At 34.7% G+C, this 18,420-nt stretch overlaps 1 protein-coding gene across 1 annotated transcript; it reads right to left on the bottom strand.

The window, feature by feature from the left end:
• Positions 1 to 2,601: 2,601 nt before the first annotated feature.
• On the bottom strand, positions 2,602 to 18,358 carry LOC149424270 (esterase FE4-like). Its single transcript, XM_089631251.1, has 4 exons — positions 18,227 to 18,358; positions 15,720 to 15,856; positions 6,089 to 7,401; positions 2,602 to 3,078 (listed from the first exon to the last, which is right to left on the bottom strand). The coding sequence occupies exons 2-4, from the start codon at positions 15,852 to 15,854 to the stop codon at positions 2,916 to 2,918; spliced, it is 1,611 nt and encodes a 536-aa protein (XP_089487377.1). The 5' UTR covers positions 15,855 to 15,856; positions 18,227 to 18,358; the 3' UTR covers positions 2,602 to 2,915.
• Positions 18,359 to 18,420: the final 62 nt, after the last annotated feature.

Below are 18,420 nucleotides of genomic sequence, written 5' to 3'. Positions count from 1 at the left end.
AGAAATTAATTTTTAATACATCTTGTGAGATATTGTTTTTTAATTTGAGTTATCGAGTAAGTAAATCAAGAAGTTGGAAGTTTTTAGGCTGAATTTGATAAAAATCTGTCTTCGATGTTTAATATCTGTTCCAATTTTACAAAGGCAATGCTTAGAATTGCGAATGAATTTACCATCATAACCTTCTTTCAGTTGATCTGTTGCACGTCATAAATCCATATATTTTAGTACATGAAACATGCGTGATAGAGGAGAGGCGTATTTATCGTACCCCGTATTTAGGTACTTGTTACAAATCTCCAAAATACCTGGTTCCCAAGTATTTGTAAATATCACAGGGGTTAAAAAGTAATCACAAGTATTTTATACTGGGACTGAGTATTTATTACTTTCTGTCCCCAGTCGAGTTACCTGTCTCAGAAATTCTCTAAAAGGTTGATACTTAATTATTATTTTTAGATTGACTGAAATTTTGAGGGTGCGTTGCTCCGACGTTCCTTATAGCTAGCCGACACTGCATAAATAAACCACTCACCGCCACTGGTTAAAGGTAGAATACAAATACATATGTCCATAAACAATTTATTATTGTCACCTGTACCTACTGATGAGCCCCTGATTTGGTAAGTACAATATTGCCTTTATATAAAATGCTTCATTACAATATCAGCTTGATATGATTAATGCTAAAACTTTTTAAATGTGTTTTAATTAGTCTATTTCATTTTTAAAATAGTGTATAATAATTTCTTAATGTTCGCTGTAAAGGGTAGAATTATCGTATATACAAATGTCCTTCATCCTCCTTCTTTTTCTTGATGATTTGGGATAAAAAGTTCGGTGTATCGACTGATGCGTGTATAATTTTATGTAGAAGAGTAAATCAGAAAGTTTAGTCTAGATGTCAGAGAGTGTAGTCTATAGTACAAAATTAGGTCATTATACGTTCCAAATTGATCAAATAAATATGACTTGACGGCCGGCATAGTCCAGTGGTAACGCATTGGACTGCCATTCCGAAGGTCGCGGGTTCGAACCCGGCGTGCGCAAATAAATTTTATTTGATTGATTTGTGTTATTTCACAATTAATTAATTAAAATAATATATAGTATATTTGCGGCACGTTCCAGAGTGGAAGATACTACCAGTATCGCCCTGGTGTAAGACCACCATTCAGAATTGAAAAGTTGCTCCAAATGGCTTTAGCCGTGTTTAGTGACTAGATCTGAATAGCCAGGTACTTCCCCACCTTCCTCTTTCCCTTCCCCACTTACCTTCAGTTTCACAACATCCCCCAATTGGGGATGCCATAGTCTCACTGGCTCCAGACGGGAGCAGTTGGGACTCTTGTGAGGTATTCACTATAAAAAAAAATTTAAAAAAATAAACCTTCAGGATAAGCGGGTTAATTTTCTTTGTGTGGATTCGATGCCATAATTATGAATCTCATAATTGGGAGACCAAATAGTGTTAATGTTAATTCTGTACTTTTAAAACTTGTTATTCTTAGTGTTAATCATAATATTTGTGATGCACTTTTTGAAATTGTGTCTAAGTGTTTATTAGCTAAGTGACGAGTCAAATGTCACGCCCGAGTCTTTATTTGAAGTTGTGTTTAATATTAATTTGACATTTTTAATGTGATATGTGTTGGAAAAATTATTTATTTTCTTTGTGAAGGAAATTACAGCACATTTGTTTTCATTGAAATATAAATGATTTAGTTTGCACCATTTATGAAGTCCTTTTTGCAAATCTTCTAATGATTTAATATTTTTGTACAACATTCAACAAACAGCAAATATTTTGTTTTTTTTATTCTTAATACTATGTCGTTAATAAAGATTAAAAAATACAGGAGTCCAAGGTGCGAGCCCTGCGGAATTCTCGACGTAACAGTCAAAAGATCCGCGGAGTACCCTCCTTTAACTACTTGCCGTTTTCTTTCAGTAAGTCTCAAACCATTTCACATAAACTTTTCCAGCTTCTTGGTGAGTAGTGAGTGATTTGCAAAAATTCGTGTAGATGGCATCCACTTGTAAACGCTTTTCAATGTTATCGCGGATGAATTGGGAGAGCGCCGAGTAGAATAATAATATATTTATCTACGTGAGCTAATACACAGTCATATATTATTGACTCAAATAACTTTCCTATGCAGCCAAGTTGTATTATTACTTGTATTTTTTACAATAAATATACAATATTTGCATGTCATACAGTATTATAATGTAAAACAAAAAATAGCAATTCCTCAACATAAAGAGCCAAGGCTCTTGTGTTTGGTGAGGGAATTTTAGTTCAATTATTAAAAAAATCATACAAACAATATATGGGTGATAATCGAATACGAGAGTTGTGTCTTTGTATAGGTGTTTTTTTTATATCGCTCTTGCAATTTTTTGCAATATTTTGTTTGTATTATTACGATAACTGCCATCGATTAACTAAACCCATGCATTATAAAACACATCAATATTGTGTATTTCTTTATGAGATTTTCTTGTTATGTACCAACACTTCATCAACATTGATTGAAAAAAAGAAGACGATAGTTATATTTTATTTATTTAATTAGCCAAATGCCAAGTGTAGGTATGTGTTTGCAATGCACCCTATTAATAATCTCTTGCCATAACTATGCCTATTGCATTGTACAAAATAAATTATATACGTATTCAAAACACCATACACCACATTTATATAAAACAATACAAATATTAGAAAAATACTTTAATATCTACTATTATTAGGAAACCACATCACGCATCCTCAGAATGTGTTATTATTAATAAGTGACATTACGTTATTTTGGATAATACTTAATTTCTTCCAATATTCACAAGATAGAAATAATACATATAAAGTAGTAATTATGATATGGAATTTAATTGGAAGTGGTTATAATAGTTTTTCACAGCTTTCCTTCCCGCAGATTAATCCAAAAGTTAACATTTTCTGAATTGGGATTATTTCCTGGGGTGAGATTTTCATCGATTTCCATATAATTTATGCTATCAGAAGCAATCGGTTTCCAAATAGCATCAATATAATCGTTTTTCTCTGGAGTTGGATTGCTGAAACAATAAAAGTAGGTAATGTTAAAAACTAAGTTCAAAATAAGTATTAAACTTAGGTTTTAAAGTAACAACCTACGCTATTATGACTGACGATCAAAGCGAAGATCGAAAGAAAACCTTTAGGAATAAAGAGGCTCCATATTACTTTTCCGACTTTGTCCGGGTTAAATCTTCCCAACAGGAAAAACTAAAACCTTCCACACAGTTTTCCACAAATGATCATCTAGTCAATCCACATTATGCAAGTGCATTATATAAGCATAATAAATACAAAACAACACAAGAACAACACGTTAACTCACCAGAGATCAAATGGGAAAATAATTCACCGACTCCAGATATTTTCATATCAGAGGGTTCGGCTCGGTAGAACTCCTAACTGGACCTATAAATCCTACTGATCCCTCAATATAAATATTTGAAAAAATCTTTCGTAATCCTACATGTATTTAAAATGACTGATTTTTGCATATTCTTTGCCAGATCTAATACGCCTAGATTTTGAATGAGAGAGCTAGGTATAATGCCAGTAGCCGAAATATCAAATTGTAATATTTTTATACGTGAGCGTAATTAAGTTCGCGGAATGGGTAGGTAGGTGATTAGTGGGGGTTTCTCTGAATTAGGTACTAATTGAGAATCTCAATATTAGTATAAATACCGGGTTTTATCGTAATTAGGTCATTAGTCTTTGAGCTATCGTCGAACAAACAAGTAAATCAAGGGGAGAATTGAGAATTTGGAGAAAATCGAGTTCCGCGCTGTTATAAAATCCCTTACCAACCAAGGAAAATCAGTTCAGATTATACTGAAAGAGATGTCATCCGTTTACGGGGACCTAATAAAACTATGGTTTATAAGTGGCATACCCTCTTTAAACAAGGCAGGGAGTCGCTTGAAGACGACCCACGGCCAGGAAGGCTTATCGAGGTGACCACTCCGGAAATTATTCAAAAAGTCGAAATATTAATAATAGAAGATGCCCGAATAAAGAAGAAACAGCTCGCAGAAATTGTTGGAATATCAGATACAACCATTTTCAAAATTCTTTACGACAATCTTGGCATGACTAAAGTCAGTGCAAGATGGGTGCCGAGAATGCTCACGCCGCCTCAAAAACAACAGCGCGTGGTGTGTTCTCGTGCATTTTTGGACCTCTGTAGGGAATACAAAGATGAAGTGTTGGCTCAAATTGTTACTGGTGATGAAACTTGGGTTCATAATTATGAACCCGAGTCTAAACAGGACTCTATGAAGTGGCACAAGAAAGGCACACCACCACCCAAGAAGTTTAAGATGTCACAATCGGCTAGGAAAATCATGGCGACAGTCTTTTGGGAATCCTGTTGATCGATTACAAAGATAAAGGTGTTTCCATAACCGGAGTTTACTACGCTTCAATTCTAGAGTAATTAAAGGAAACCATCAAGGAGAAACGAAGGGGAAAATTGACCAAAGGTGTCCTCCTTCTGCACGACAACGCGCCTGTTCACAAGAGCCGTGTTGCGATAGCTGCCCTGCAGAAGATGGGCTTCGAAATATTGCCACATCCACCCTACAGTCCTGACCTGGGTCCCAGTGATTATTACCTTTTTCCAAACTTGAAAAATGAACTTTGTGGGAAAAAGTTTTCAAGTGATGAAAAAGTGAAGGATGCAGTTTCGACGTATCTTTCGAATATTACAGGAATTTGGAATATTAATATTATTATTTAGTTGGAATAACAAGGGTAGCCTATAGGTACATGGTTTGAAAACTATCTAACGAGCCGAACGCAGGAACTCTTATCCACACTGATGAAATTAATAAAAGCAAAAAATTATCCATGTCCTAGACCCACATTTATTTATTGTATACACCAACACACTATTCACTAAGAATTATGGAGGTAAGATATTATCATATGCAGATGATAGTCTTAAGATTTGAAGATGAATCATGGCAATCAGTATCTCATAAAACTAATAAAGGCCTAATAAAAGTAAAGCATTGGCTAGACACACATCTTCTCACGCTAAACATTTTCCATACATAAACACAATGCTTCCGGTAATTTCTCCAAACCAATCATCCATTAATCTAAGATATTCGCCAGTTATTTACTAAGACAAGCTTATGTCACATACGGAAAAATAACCTGCTGGTGTCTCCAAAACATCGAGCACACACCCGCTTTTCATCAAACCTGAGATGCGTGCTCCATAACACTAGAACCAGAATTGTCGCCGAACGACAATTCTGGTTAATCGCTCCTAAAATATACAGTACCGAGCACCGATATAAAATCAAATAATTATATATCCCTTTTTACTATCCGAGTTCAACATTGGATAATTGAAAGGCGACGAACACTTACACTGTTTAAAAGAAAATTAATCCGTCATTTAAATTTTTTTTCGTATCCTTAAATTCAAATGTGACTCTTCGAGATATATTTGCAAGATTAACCCGAGTATATTTTTTACGTCAAATAATTCGGATACTTTTGCCTTGATGTATTTTAATCTTACCTTTTTAATTTAATTTTTATTTATATTTTCTTTAAAATATCTGTGAGTGTAAATAAATAAATAAATTAAGGAAAAATTGAACTTATTATCTTAACAATGTACGAGTTGCAGAAAATCTGTTTACGTGATAAGCACCAAAAACGCCCTGGGAGTTTTCGCGTCATGATATTTGTACCTACACATTTTTCAGACCAACTCAACTATTTACATCCGCATCGTAATTTTTATCACAAACAGTAGTGTTTGAAAATATTCATTTTACTACAACGGTAAAAAATTCAAACAAGAGGCCTTAATGCTCAATATTTTTCAATTCTTCAATAAAAAAAACAATTTTAAAGCCGGGAAGTAGATAAATATAAGTACATAGTGGATAATATGGATGCAGCGAAAAAATTGTTAGTTTCTCCATTGACTGTACCTGCAAAGATAAGTTAATTAATTCATGTTTGTATTTTTATAACCCTAGTGCAGTAGGAAAGTGAGTTCATACTGACCCAAATTTGGCGAAATTCGTCCACATTTGTACAAGTCTTTGGCGAACCATGGTGTCGGCTGGTTCCATCTCAATTTCATCCAGACTTTGTTTGCGAAATATATAATCATTCTCCTCTGAATGCGCTGCCCCCTTGACGCCCAGCTTCTTTAAGTTCTTCTTGTATCTGTTCAAATTACCCAAGTACGAAAACTGATAATAGTAAACGGGGTCATTGGATTGTTTAGCCGTAAGTTTAACTGTCAAGTCCATCGCATAACGAAACAAGAAGTCTGATATCATATCGATAACATTGTGCACTGTTTCACAGCCTATTTCTTTGCCTTTGAAATAAAAGTCTTCAATCGACTTTGCTACTGCTAGAGCCTCTTTAGATCCTTCGGTAACATTTAGCTTGGAAGGTACAAAATATTTAAAATCGCTTATGAATTCAAAGACTCGTTTCGGGTCACATGCAATTTTTTCAAATATAAACACTGATTCGTTAGACGAATACCCCGCCATCAGTGGGATGCTCTTCAATTTTCCAGATTCAATAATATTTTCTGGTTTATCATTTATTATGGATTCAATAGCTTCAAACTTATCTTCCACAACTGGTAAAAATGCACAAGGTAAATATTTTTTAGAGTCGTCCTCGCTGATCACAGTCGAAGCTGCTTTTAGTAAGTCGTGAAGTGGCGCACTTCGTAAAAATGTTACAACGTTGTTTATATTTGTATCGTCACAACCAAGACTCGAAGCGAGCTTGAAGACGTAAGATAAAGGGTCTGACTGGATTGCCCACGAACACAATGATGATCCTGATTGGATAATAGCTTTGTGAAACAGTCCTCGGGCAATTGGTGACAATGACAGATAATGAATGGACACAGCTCCCGCGCTTTCGCCAAAGATGGTCACGTTATTGGGATCACCTCCAAAGTACTTGATGTTGTTTTGAATCCATCTCAATGCCAATACTTGATCTTTCATCCCGGCGTTGCCAGGAACTCCCGGTGTATTGGCGCACAGAAATCCAAGAACTCCAAATCTGTAGTTTATGCTCACGAACACGACATTTTTTTCAATGATAAAATCGGGTCCGTAGTGGGCATAATTTCCACAGCCTTTGTAAAAGCCTCCTCCATGAACCCAGACCATGACTGGTAAAAGGCTGCTCGGGTTTACTTGCTCGGGAGAGTAAACATTTAAGTAAAGACAGTCTTCTGCTCCTGCCATCGCTCCTCCTTGGAAGGGGTCGATTTGTGGACAGACGTTTCCTTCTTTAGTTCCATCCCTCACACCGGTCCACTTGTCTGCAGGTTGTGGATCCTAAAATAAAAATAATTACTTGTAGATAAACTCGAGGGGTAGATAGTAGATGTAGGACTTTTGACGGATGTTCTTCAACCCCTCAAAAGTTATTTTTGTTGGACAAAACTATTAATATTTTACGCAAAAAATCTTCTACCAAAATTTCAAATGTATTTTAGATATAAAAATGCACTGCAGATTACCGATAACATATAAGTATTTACATAAATACACGAACATATTGAGTCATGGGCATAAGCAGGGGGAGGGGAGGCAGCTGCCCCTTCCCTAGAAAAAATGGTGAATAAAAAAACTTATATAACTGACGTCAAAATTAAAAATCAGTTATTTTATACCTAGTGCCAAATGCAGACGTAACGCGTCGTCTGTCAGGGCCGGACTTCCGCCTAGGCCCGAGAGGCCCCGGCTTACAGGAGGCCCCGATAGGAAATAAGTCCTTAATGGCATAACATGTCATCTTTGAGGATGCTTTAAAATGGTACACATTGCCGACATACCATATCAAATTAATTAATAATATATCAGATTTTCCACAGGACTTAAACGTCAGAGGGGCCCCGGCTAGGTTCCAAAATGATACACATTGAGGACACAGGAGTCGGAAAAAAATCACATTTTATTTAAACCATTGTGCATTGCTGGAGTACTTAGCTAAATAAACTTTAACTCACGTCCCCTGAGTGAGAATCCGACACATTTGTCCACTCGGCTACTAGCCGGTCAAACCTATATATTTTAAAGGTTTCCGTATTAAAAAATACACAAATATTTCCGTTTAAGAAAATACTAAAGGATTTTGTTCTAAATATTGTTGTATTACCTACTGACTCACCGAAAAATAACAATCGAAAGAATTTATTGGTTTGTTCTTCGACCTATAAAATTTTATCGCTTCCTGAGCTTTTACCATATGATTGTGAAGGTAATAATTCACATTTCACTCCCTTCACCCACACCGCATAGGCATCTACCCCAATTGGCGAAACCATAGAAAAAAATTCGCCTGCGGCGGTTTTCAGTACCTCTGTCAGAATTATAACTAATTTTCCGCTCCCTTTGCCCTCGTCACTTACTTTAGTTAGGGATTGTGTGGTTCCACCTGTTTCGAGGTTATTGAAAAATTGGGACTTATTATTTCTACAAAGAACACGTTTAAAAATATAATATTCATCTTTATGTGACTTTTCTAAATGCAAAGGAATATTTTCATGCACAAATTGTGTAATACATAATTATTTTTTAATTTTTACATTAACCCCACATAGGAGGTCCTGCAAAAAAATTAGTTCCTATGTCATAATTGGGGATGCTGGATGGTGGGTCTTTTTAAGAAAAGGAAGCAGATGAAATTATGGGAAGGAAAGGTGTATGGGTAGGAATCTAGGGGTCAGTGTGTTCAGGAGTGACGGACGAACGAATCCATCCCCCTAGCTGAGGTGCAAGGCGATGGGTCGAGAGAGACCAGCTGGAGGGGTGAAAGGGTCTCCCTAAACCTGCCGGCCACGTAACAGTTGGGCAGGAGCATCCGCCGCCAATACCTGAACACTTCACCCAAAGTAGGTCACCAAACGTAGCGAACCACTTGGGGTGACCTGTGGCAGAGATATTGGTTATCCAATAAATGGTGCGGCGGTACCCATACCCGCCTCCCAAAATGAAAAATAGCGGTATTAAGAATTTTCCAATTATTTAAAACTTTTAAATGCTCATATATATATATATATATATATATATATATATATATATATCCCGCTACATTTGTTGCGTCCGACCCCTAAAAACTCCATAGCATTGTAGCGTCCACCGACTTACAGCGTCCGATATACGGACGCTACAATATTTTGACGTCAAAATTTGCCAGAACGATGCTTACCCCATGTAGAATCGTATGGCAAAAATTTTTGTGGAAGCAAAAAATCTCTCAGAATGTCTGGAAACGAATATTGAACGTTTGACATTTTGCCGACAGGTTCGCTACACGATGTATATATCGAGCAGTGTATGTTTTTATTCATTTCTACGATCTTGCCGCGTCCACGAAGTAATATAATTTTCGATACATAACGACGATCGTGCTGCGTCTACGCATTACGTCGATAGTATTGCGTCCTCGAGACCGATTACGAGTAGATATTGTTTTATATACATAACGACGGTCGTGCTGCGTCCATGCATTACGTCGATAGTACTGCGTCCCCGTAGCCGCTCATGAAAATATACTATTTTTAACTCATAATGACAATCATGGTGCTTCCATACATCACGTCGATAGTATTGCGTCCTAGTGAACGATCACGAGTAGATATTATTTTGAATATACAACGACGGTCATGCTGCATCTACGCATTACTTTGATAGTATTGCGTCCCCCTGGCCGATCACGCTGTAATTTTATTATGAATACATAACGACGGTCTTGCTGCGTCTACGCATCACGTCGATAGTACTGCGTCCCCGTGGCCATTCGGAGTACATTGTTATATATTATTTGAGCGTTTGGTTGAGTAAATCATCAGATTTGGCAGCATTTGGTTAATTTACAACGATGCCGCTTGACACTCAGAACTAAGAAGCGTCCTGCATGGTTTTTAATGCATATTGACGATTTTGCTGCGTCCACGCATTACTTCGATAGTACTGCGTCCCCGTGGCTATTCACGAGTACATTTTTATAAATTATTTGAGCGTTTGGTTGAGTAAATCATCAGATTTGGCAACGTTGGGTTAATTTACAACGATGCCGCTTGACACTAAGAACTAAGAAGCATCCTGCGTAGTTTTTAATGCATAACGACGATCGTGATGCGTTTACGTATAACGTTGGTAGTATTGCGTCCGTTGTTGTTTTTTTTTAAAGAAAAAGCGGTTTTTTTTGGTAATCCAAACCCGGTCGGCACAAAGTATAAAAAATAAAAGTGGTGTTTACTAAGTTATTGTTTTATTTTAAATTAAATATTGCTGTCAATTAAACAAACAATTGATAAGTTCCCGAATATTATCTGAATATAAAATAAATCTTATAGAATAAAATAAAAACCTCTAGATATGAATTGAAATCGAGCAAGAATATCGTAACACAAATTGTGAGGATTATTATAAATATATTTATAGAATTATCACCTTCATAAATGCAATGAAAACTTTAACTTAAATGAAATCAACAAAAAATCTAAATATAGAAGAATACGTATGTGAAACATACAGCAAATGCACTAAAATCTAGAACAATATAATAAATCTACTAACAATCTTGCACTTAAACATAAGGAGTATAATTTGAAACATGGACGAACTTCTGGTATACCTTTGTATTTAACATAACCACAACCAGATTTTTTAATACTATCCGAGGCACACTCACATGCAAAACATAAAGTTTTCCAAACTACAAACAATATGTCACAAATATATCACAAAAATAAAAAAATAAAAGTAGTGGAATTGTAGACTATGCTAAAGAAAAATTTACTGATATCAATTTTAACGAAATACCAATATGTAACGCAAACTGTTTGTCAATTAATGAATCTAAATAATAAGCCATTTAATATAATCGAATACATAGCTCGAATATACCCATATAGTCCAGTCAAGGAAGGAGGTGTAGAGTGGGTACCTAAGCGATTCCTTCAGAAACTTGATCAGGATGCTTAGGGTGTGAACATCTTGGAATAATTATCGATAATAACATCAAATGGAAAAGTCAAATAAACTCCACAGTAGACAGAATGAGAAAACTCATCTTTATATTTTTAGACTTAGAAATACAGTATCATTAAAAATACTTGCGCGGGGGGGAGGGGGGGGGGGGTGCGTATAAATCATACCTACGTCCACTTGTGACGATTCAAAAAATATTAATAAAAATCATCTTTAAAAAGCCATATAACTATCCAAAAATAAATGTTTTCCAAGGTTTCCCGGTTCCCCTTCTCACAAAAATTTATGACAAAAATACTCGTACATTAAGTACTTCAATTACATAAAGATTTCTTTGATAAAAATAATATTCCACAATTAATTTTAAGCCAAATAATTATTCATATTGGAGGACTAACCGTACCACTAGTTCGAACTACAACAGCAAAACATCATTATTTATTTAACGGTATAAAATTTTTCAATAAATTACTCCTGGATATATCTGAGAAAAATGATGACAGTTACAAAAAAAAACAATTTAAAATTCTCTAATACCACCTCATAAATTTTCTTATTGTTTGAAATTATTTATTTATTTATTTTATTTCAGGGAAATCAACAGTTTACAATGTGGTTCATTTATACACGTGTAATTTACCTAACTGAGAAACCAATTACAGATTTCCGCAATATTCTATTCTATTATGTGTGTAAAAATTTAAAAACTATACTTACAAGAACTAAAAAATATTAAATTTATCGAAGAAAGCAAACACTTAGTGGCTTGACATTATACAAAATGAAACAAATACTTTGTTTTAAACCACTTTATTTTAATTTATATTTCGTCGACCGGTTTGGATTGAACCCAAATATTGTATAAAATAAATATAAAGTGGTTTAAAACATAGTAATGTTTCATTTTGTAAAAATTATAACGTTATTCAAGAGGGAGATTATTATAACATGAGATTATTTTAACTGGAGATTATTATAACAGGAGATTATTAAAACAGAAGATTATTATAACGTAATACTACATAATATATGTCATTACATAATATAATTACATTTTATGCAGTTTGGAACACGTTTAATACATTTTTAATATAGTTTTTATATTTATTTTGAGTGCATTGAAGATAGAATCAGAGAGAATGTTATTATACATATGTTGAACATATTCTTCTAAGACAAGCATTTTTATTTAACTAGATTATACATGAGCGTGTGTGCCGTGTAGGTACTTTCAAATCAATTCTGCTTAATAAACTCCACATATTATGTTTCTGCTTATCATTCCTTGGTATTATTTATAACTAACCTGTTTTTATTACTTTTATTGTATTTTCTTGTAAGGTTATTAATAGTTTTTGTAATAATATTTGCAATATAAATATGTAAAAATATATTTTTGTCCTCTCCTAAGCACAAGCATCTTATTTATCAGAAAAGTGATTGGAATATTATTTAATATTATGTTGTAAATATTGTAACACTAAAGATGTTAAGAAAAAAAAATATTTTTATTTTTAACTTAATGGTATTAATAAGTTTAACTCATTAATTAAAATATTGCAATTTGAGGTTGAACTAATTAAGTTAAATATAAAAACAGATATTATTATATTGAATACGTAACGACAGAAGTGCTGCGTCGATGGTATTGTATCCTCGTGACCAATCACGAGTAGATATTATTTTGTATACATAACGACGGCCGTGCTGCGTCCACGCATTTCGTCGATAGTATTGCGTCCCCATGGCCGTTGGCGAATTTGTACATTTTTATGTATTGTTTGAGTCCTTGGTGAAGCAAAACGCCAGATTTGGCAACATTCAGTTCATTTACAACGTTGCCACTTAGCACTAAGAACTAAAAAGCGCCTTGCGCGGGTGGACATTTTTGTAAGATGGTTTACAGTGGACGGTAAATTGATATCCCGTCCTAAAAATGTCCGACCGCCCTCTGCAACGGAGCGAACTGGCGCGTTATGAAATTATACATTTTTACTAAGGATATATAGGTAAAAAAAATTGTCGCACGCCTGCGCCCAGTAGGTAAGTTTGTATACAAGATGCAATAAGATATTCATTCAAACTTCTCACTATCAATAGACAGTTTGTTGTCAGGTCTGGTGTGTTTCTGGATGTCAAAAAAATAAAACATATATATGTACATATATTTTTTATATACCGCAGAAGAGTCTCAACCGCTCCCGTCTGGAACAGCGAGACTGTGGCATCCCCAATCTGAGTACAAGGGTAAAGGTATTGGGGAGGGGAAGAAGATGGGAAAGATAAATGTAGAAAAGTACCTGGCTATTTATATATCTGGTCACAAAACACGGCAAACGCTTAGAAATAACGTTTCCATTCGGAATGGTGGTCTCACACCAGGGCGATACTGAGAGTATATTTCACTCTGGAACGTGATGCAAAAACACTTTATATTATGTTTAATGTATTAATTGTGAAATAACACAAACAAATAAAAATTTATTTACGCACGCCGGGTTTGACTGTCAGATTACGGGCTTCGAAGCTTCGAGGCTTCGGGCTTATTGCGAGTCGAGAGTATTACCTCTCAACCACAGATGCTGTAATTAATTAATTAATTCACTATGAACGTGAAAACTTCACTAGAAAAGTAAGAAATATTTTGTGTTGTTTATTTATTTGTTAATTTATTTATTACACCTAATAGACGTTTACATTCTAGTTTAATAGTTGAGTATCGCAGTTATTATAAATTCTTCAAAATTAAAACAATAGAGAAAACAAAGTACAATGAAAAAAAATAAAATGTTACAACAAAAGCGTATAATAAAATAAGATACATTGGTAAAAATGATAAGAAGTCTCACATAAGTAGATATTCAAAATAAACAAGAGATTGCAAAAATTATAGATGTTTATTTGTCTCGATATATAAAATAATTAAAATAAACGATATTTATATTGATTATTTTTAAGATGAAATATATCCCTCATATCAGAATAAGTCATGTAATCCTAAGGGGTTTTATAATATAAGGGGCATAACAACGGCCTAAGTATACCTTTTGAAACTCTCAAAACAAATCCAAGAGTCTTAAGGGCCTTATATACGCAAGACGTAAAAATGAAATCGACCTTCAAATGCCATGTAACAAACAAATAATATACACTCGGACGCAAGAATAAATTATACAGTATGGACGTGAAACCTGTATCAGAATAGTCAGCAATATACGGAAGACGTAACAATTGAATTAGAGTGAACGGACGTGAAACCTATATTAAAAGGAACCTTCAATATACAAAAAATATACACACGGACGTGAGTATGTACGTGACGCTAGAAATGTATGAAAGTGTAATAAACATCAAAACCTGCATTATTATGAATATTAAAAAAATATGATACTAGCGATTATCGTGAGTAAAACATAGTGCAATATTCACAAAAACAATCTAAAAAAAAGAACTAGAAGTGCTGGACGCCCAAAGACGGATTTACGCACGGACGCAATAAATGTTGTGGGACCTATATATATATATATATATATATTATTTCCAAATTACGATTAGGTGTCATGGCACCATTTTGGACCCTTCACACCCTTTTTGGTACACGCCAGCTTGTATGTAAATATTTACTTATTCTGACTTTTTTTTATTTTTTATAGTGAATACCTCACAAGAGTCCCAACTGCTCCCGTCTGGAGCCAGTGAGACTATGGCATCCCCAATTGGGGGATGTTGTGAGGCTGAAGGTAAGTGGGGAAGGGAAAGAGGAAGGTGAGGAAGTACCTGGCTATTCAGATCTAGTCACTAAACACGGCTAAAGCCATTTGGAGCAACGTTTCAATTCTGAATGGTGGTCTTACACCAGGGCGATACTGGTAGTATCTTCCACTCTGGAACGTGCCGCAAATATACTATATATTATTTTAATTAATTAATTGTGAAATAACACAAATTAATCAAATAAAATTTATTTGGGCACGCCGGGTTCGAACCCGCGACCTTCGGAATGGCAGTCCAATGCGTTACCACTGGACTATGCCGGCCGACTACTTCCTTGTTACTTCCCTGTAAACTCCATAAAAACTTTAAGCTGCCCCCCCTAGCTTGGAAGTTGGCGACGTCCCTGTATATAGGTATACAATATACATATATACCCATGTAAATATTTAAATACAGATTGTTATGGGAATGACAATGTTCAATTATATTGTGTAATTTCAAAACATACGTTAAGTACCTATATAAGTAAAGTCATCTATCTACAATAAATCTGTACAAGTATCAATATTCTTGATAAATAAAGACCGTGGCTTGGTAGTAAAATATTTGGGCTCATAGTTATATGGTGTTGAAATTCGTCGTATTAATATATTTATGTTTTGAATTTTTGTTTCACAAGCTCTGTGTCATCTCATTTCCGCAACAACGGGTTTTTAACTAAATGTTTCCCCAGCAGTTTTACGAGATACAAATCATTTTATCAACCAACACATGACAACATACCCCAAATGAGGAAAGCTTTGGTTTAACTGTCTCCTGGCATGACAGTTGGAACTGTTTCGCACAAACCCGCCATGGCAAGGAGCTTCGGGAGTCCTCCGCACTTGTCTGATTTAAAATGAATTATTAGTATCTACTCAAACATGAACGTTGACACTTACTTTGAACCGCAAATCTCCTACCGGAGGTTGGCCGTAAGGGATTCCATGGAACCTGTTGTATCGAAAACCAACCCTTGTCGTATCCGTCTTTCCTTCCAGGTCCCCCTGTGGCAGCTTTACCCTTGGTTCCGACATTACTAAACAGACAGAATGATACAAAAACAATGATTACAATAAAACTAATTAAAACAAGATAAAAATTAACACTTTCGAACGCATATTAAAATAATAACTGATTGGGAGGTGACTGACTTTGCAGAAGGCCAAAAAAGGAACTTGGTTTGTTTTATTATTTGGAGGTTTCTGTCACTGATTGCAAAAAATGTATATCTTAGACCTTTCTAAATACTTTGATACAGTAAATTAATGATAAAAAACCTTTAAAAAATCGGTATCTATTGCTGGCAACGAACCTAACTTTTTTAAAAGCTAACTTATAGACGCAAACAACAAGCAAAAATAAATAACATACTTAGCAACCAGCGCTCAGCTAACTACAGTATACCACAAGGAAGCATATTAGGACCGGTTAATGTTCCTGTTGTATATTAACGACTTATTCAACATTAATATTAGTGGGACAATCATTAACTTTGCCGATGATGAAATCTTCCTGTTTGAAGCTGACACTTGGCTAGCTGTGTACAAAAATGCTGCAACGGACAAAAGGTGATTAATTGGATACAAATACGCTCATACTGAACACCGAGGAAACTATATATGTAATAACAATAACAAGCATAAACATTACAAGCCAACCACATGACGATGCCTCTATTAGAATACGTTGTCAGCGCAGTTCTCAGATGAAGTACCTTGGTATTACCACTGATCCTTAATTTAAACAGAATCTTCACATTCAAATAATTTCAAACAAAAACTACTATTATAGCCCAGCTACACTACTCGCGAAGTTGATCGAAGTTGACCGAATACGATAGTGTGGGCACGAACTTCGCTTCGCTTCGGGCAACTTCGTCCGACTTCCGATTGTTGTCGGTAAATGTGCCCGAGTCAAAGGACTCGAAGCGTCACGGCATAAATAAACCAATCACTGACTGGTTGGACTGAGTTACTCGCGAAGTTGCACGAGTGTGTGGGCACGCACTTCGAACTTCGGCTAACTTCGTCGAGGACTTTGTCGAAGCGTCGAAGCGAGTAGTGTAGCTGACACTTTAGACTATTTACAACTTGCTCGACTTACAACACCTGAAAATGATTTATTTTGAGGTCTGTCAATCTATGAGAATAAGAATAACCGCCCGATTGAGCCATGGTACTATGTAATATTTATTTATTTATAAAACATTACCATGTTAATAAATAAATATTCAAAAAATATATTATTATAGGTTAGGTTAGATTAGGTAAGGATATGTTATGTTAGATTAGGTTAGGATAGGATAGGATATGTTAGCTTAGGATGGGGTTATGTTAGATTAGGTTAGGTTAGGTTAGGTTTGGTTAGGTTAGGTAAGAATAGGTTAGGATAGGTTAGGATATTATAGGTTAGGTTAGATTAGGTTAGGATATGTTAGATTAGGTTAGGATAGGATAGGATAGGATATGTTAGGTTAGGATGGGATATGTTAGATTAGGTTAGGTTAGGTTAGGTTAGGTAAGAATAGGTTAGGATAGGTTAGGATATCTTAGGTTAGGTTAGGTAAGAAGAGGTTAGGTTAGGTAAGAATAGGTTAGGATAGGTTAGGTTAAATAAAATTATAATAATAGTACCTAAATAAATAATTTATAGTTTTTAGGTAGGCACTATTTTGCCGGAATATTAAATTGCAAAATATATATATTTTTATTTTACATTATTCAATGGAGAGAGCCGTTCGTTTTTTAGCCACTTGTATAGAATCAGAATTTATTTTAAATGGCTGTCATCCCATAAACAAATGCGAATTTTCATTTTACGTAATTAAAAATTAAAATGCTAAAATTAAAATTTCCCAAATGCAATCAGTTTCCTTTTATGGTATGTGAATTAAGGTTTTATTTAAAAAAAAAATTGCCGTGGCCAGCGATCCCGACCTTATTATTTTTTTCTTCAATGATTATACATGTATTATTTATTTATGGAACTCACAAAAAGCGGCCATTCTGACAATAATTATTTGAAAGTTAGTGTCTGGAGATCGACTAATGTATTTCGTGTGGATAAAACAGAACTTAAAATAATATTATCGATGTGTTGATATTATTCTAGTAACAAATGAGAATAAGCTAGTTTTATCATTTCAAGTAGGTACCCACTAATTACTAACCATTATAAAATGAAAGCTGGCAACACTCGCGATCTCGCGAAACTGTCAACTGTCAAATCATGGAATCAAAACAATCTACTTAGAAATAGTAATATTGTTAATTGACATGATTGACATTATGGACTTACTGAGGATTTTTACGAGACAATGAGCGTGGATGATTATTGATGAAAAATGGTGACGTAAGTGTACTTAATATTAGAATAAAAAAATTTAAACATAGTAGAAATTACGTACCAGAAATGATCAATTATTATAATAAGCTGGTGGCGATTTAACAGGATAGCGTAGTAACGAACTCACCGACACTGATAATAATCTTGATAATGTTGTGTAACTCGGTATTGTTTATCTTTTTTTACAGCAATGTAATGATTATAATATTTATTTATAATATGTACCTATACACCATACTACAGAATACACGTAGA

This window comes from Hesperophylax consimilis, chromosome 4 (assembly GCF_061612785.1).
Source record: "Hesperophylax consimilis isolate HC1 chromosome 4, BYU_Hcon_1.0, whole genome shotgun sequence".
Classification (NCBI taxonomy): Eukaryota; Metazoa; Arthropoda; class Insecta; order Trichoptera; family Limnephilidae; genus Hesperophylax; species Hesperophylax consimilis.
The sequence above is the reverse complement of the archived record's forward strand: the minus strand, read 5'-3'. Positions and strand labels throughout refer to the sequence as shown.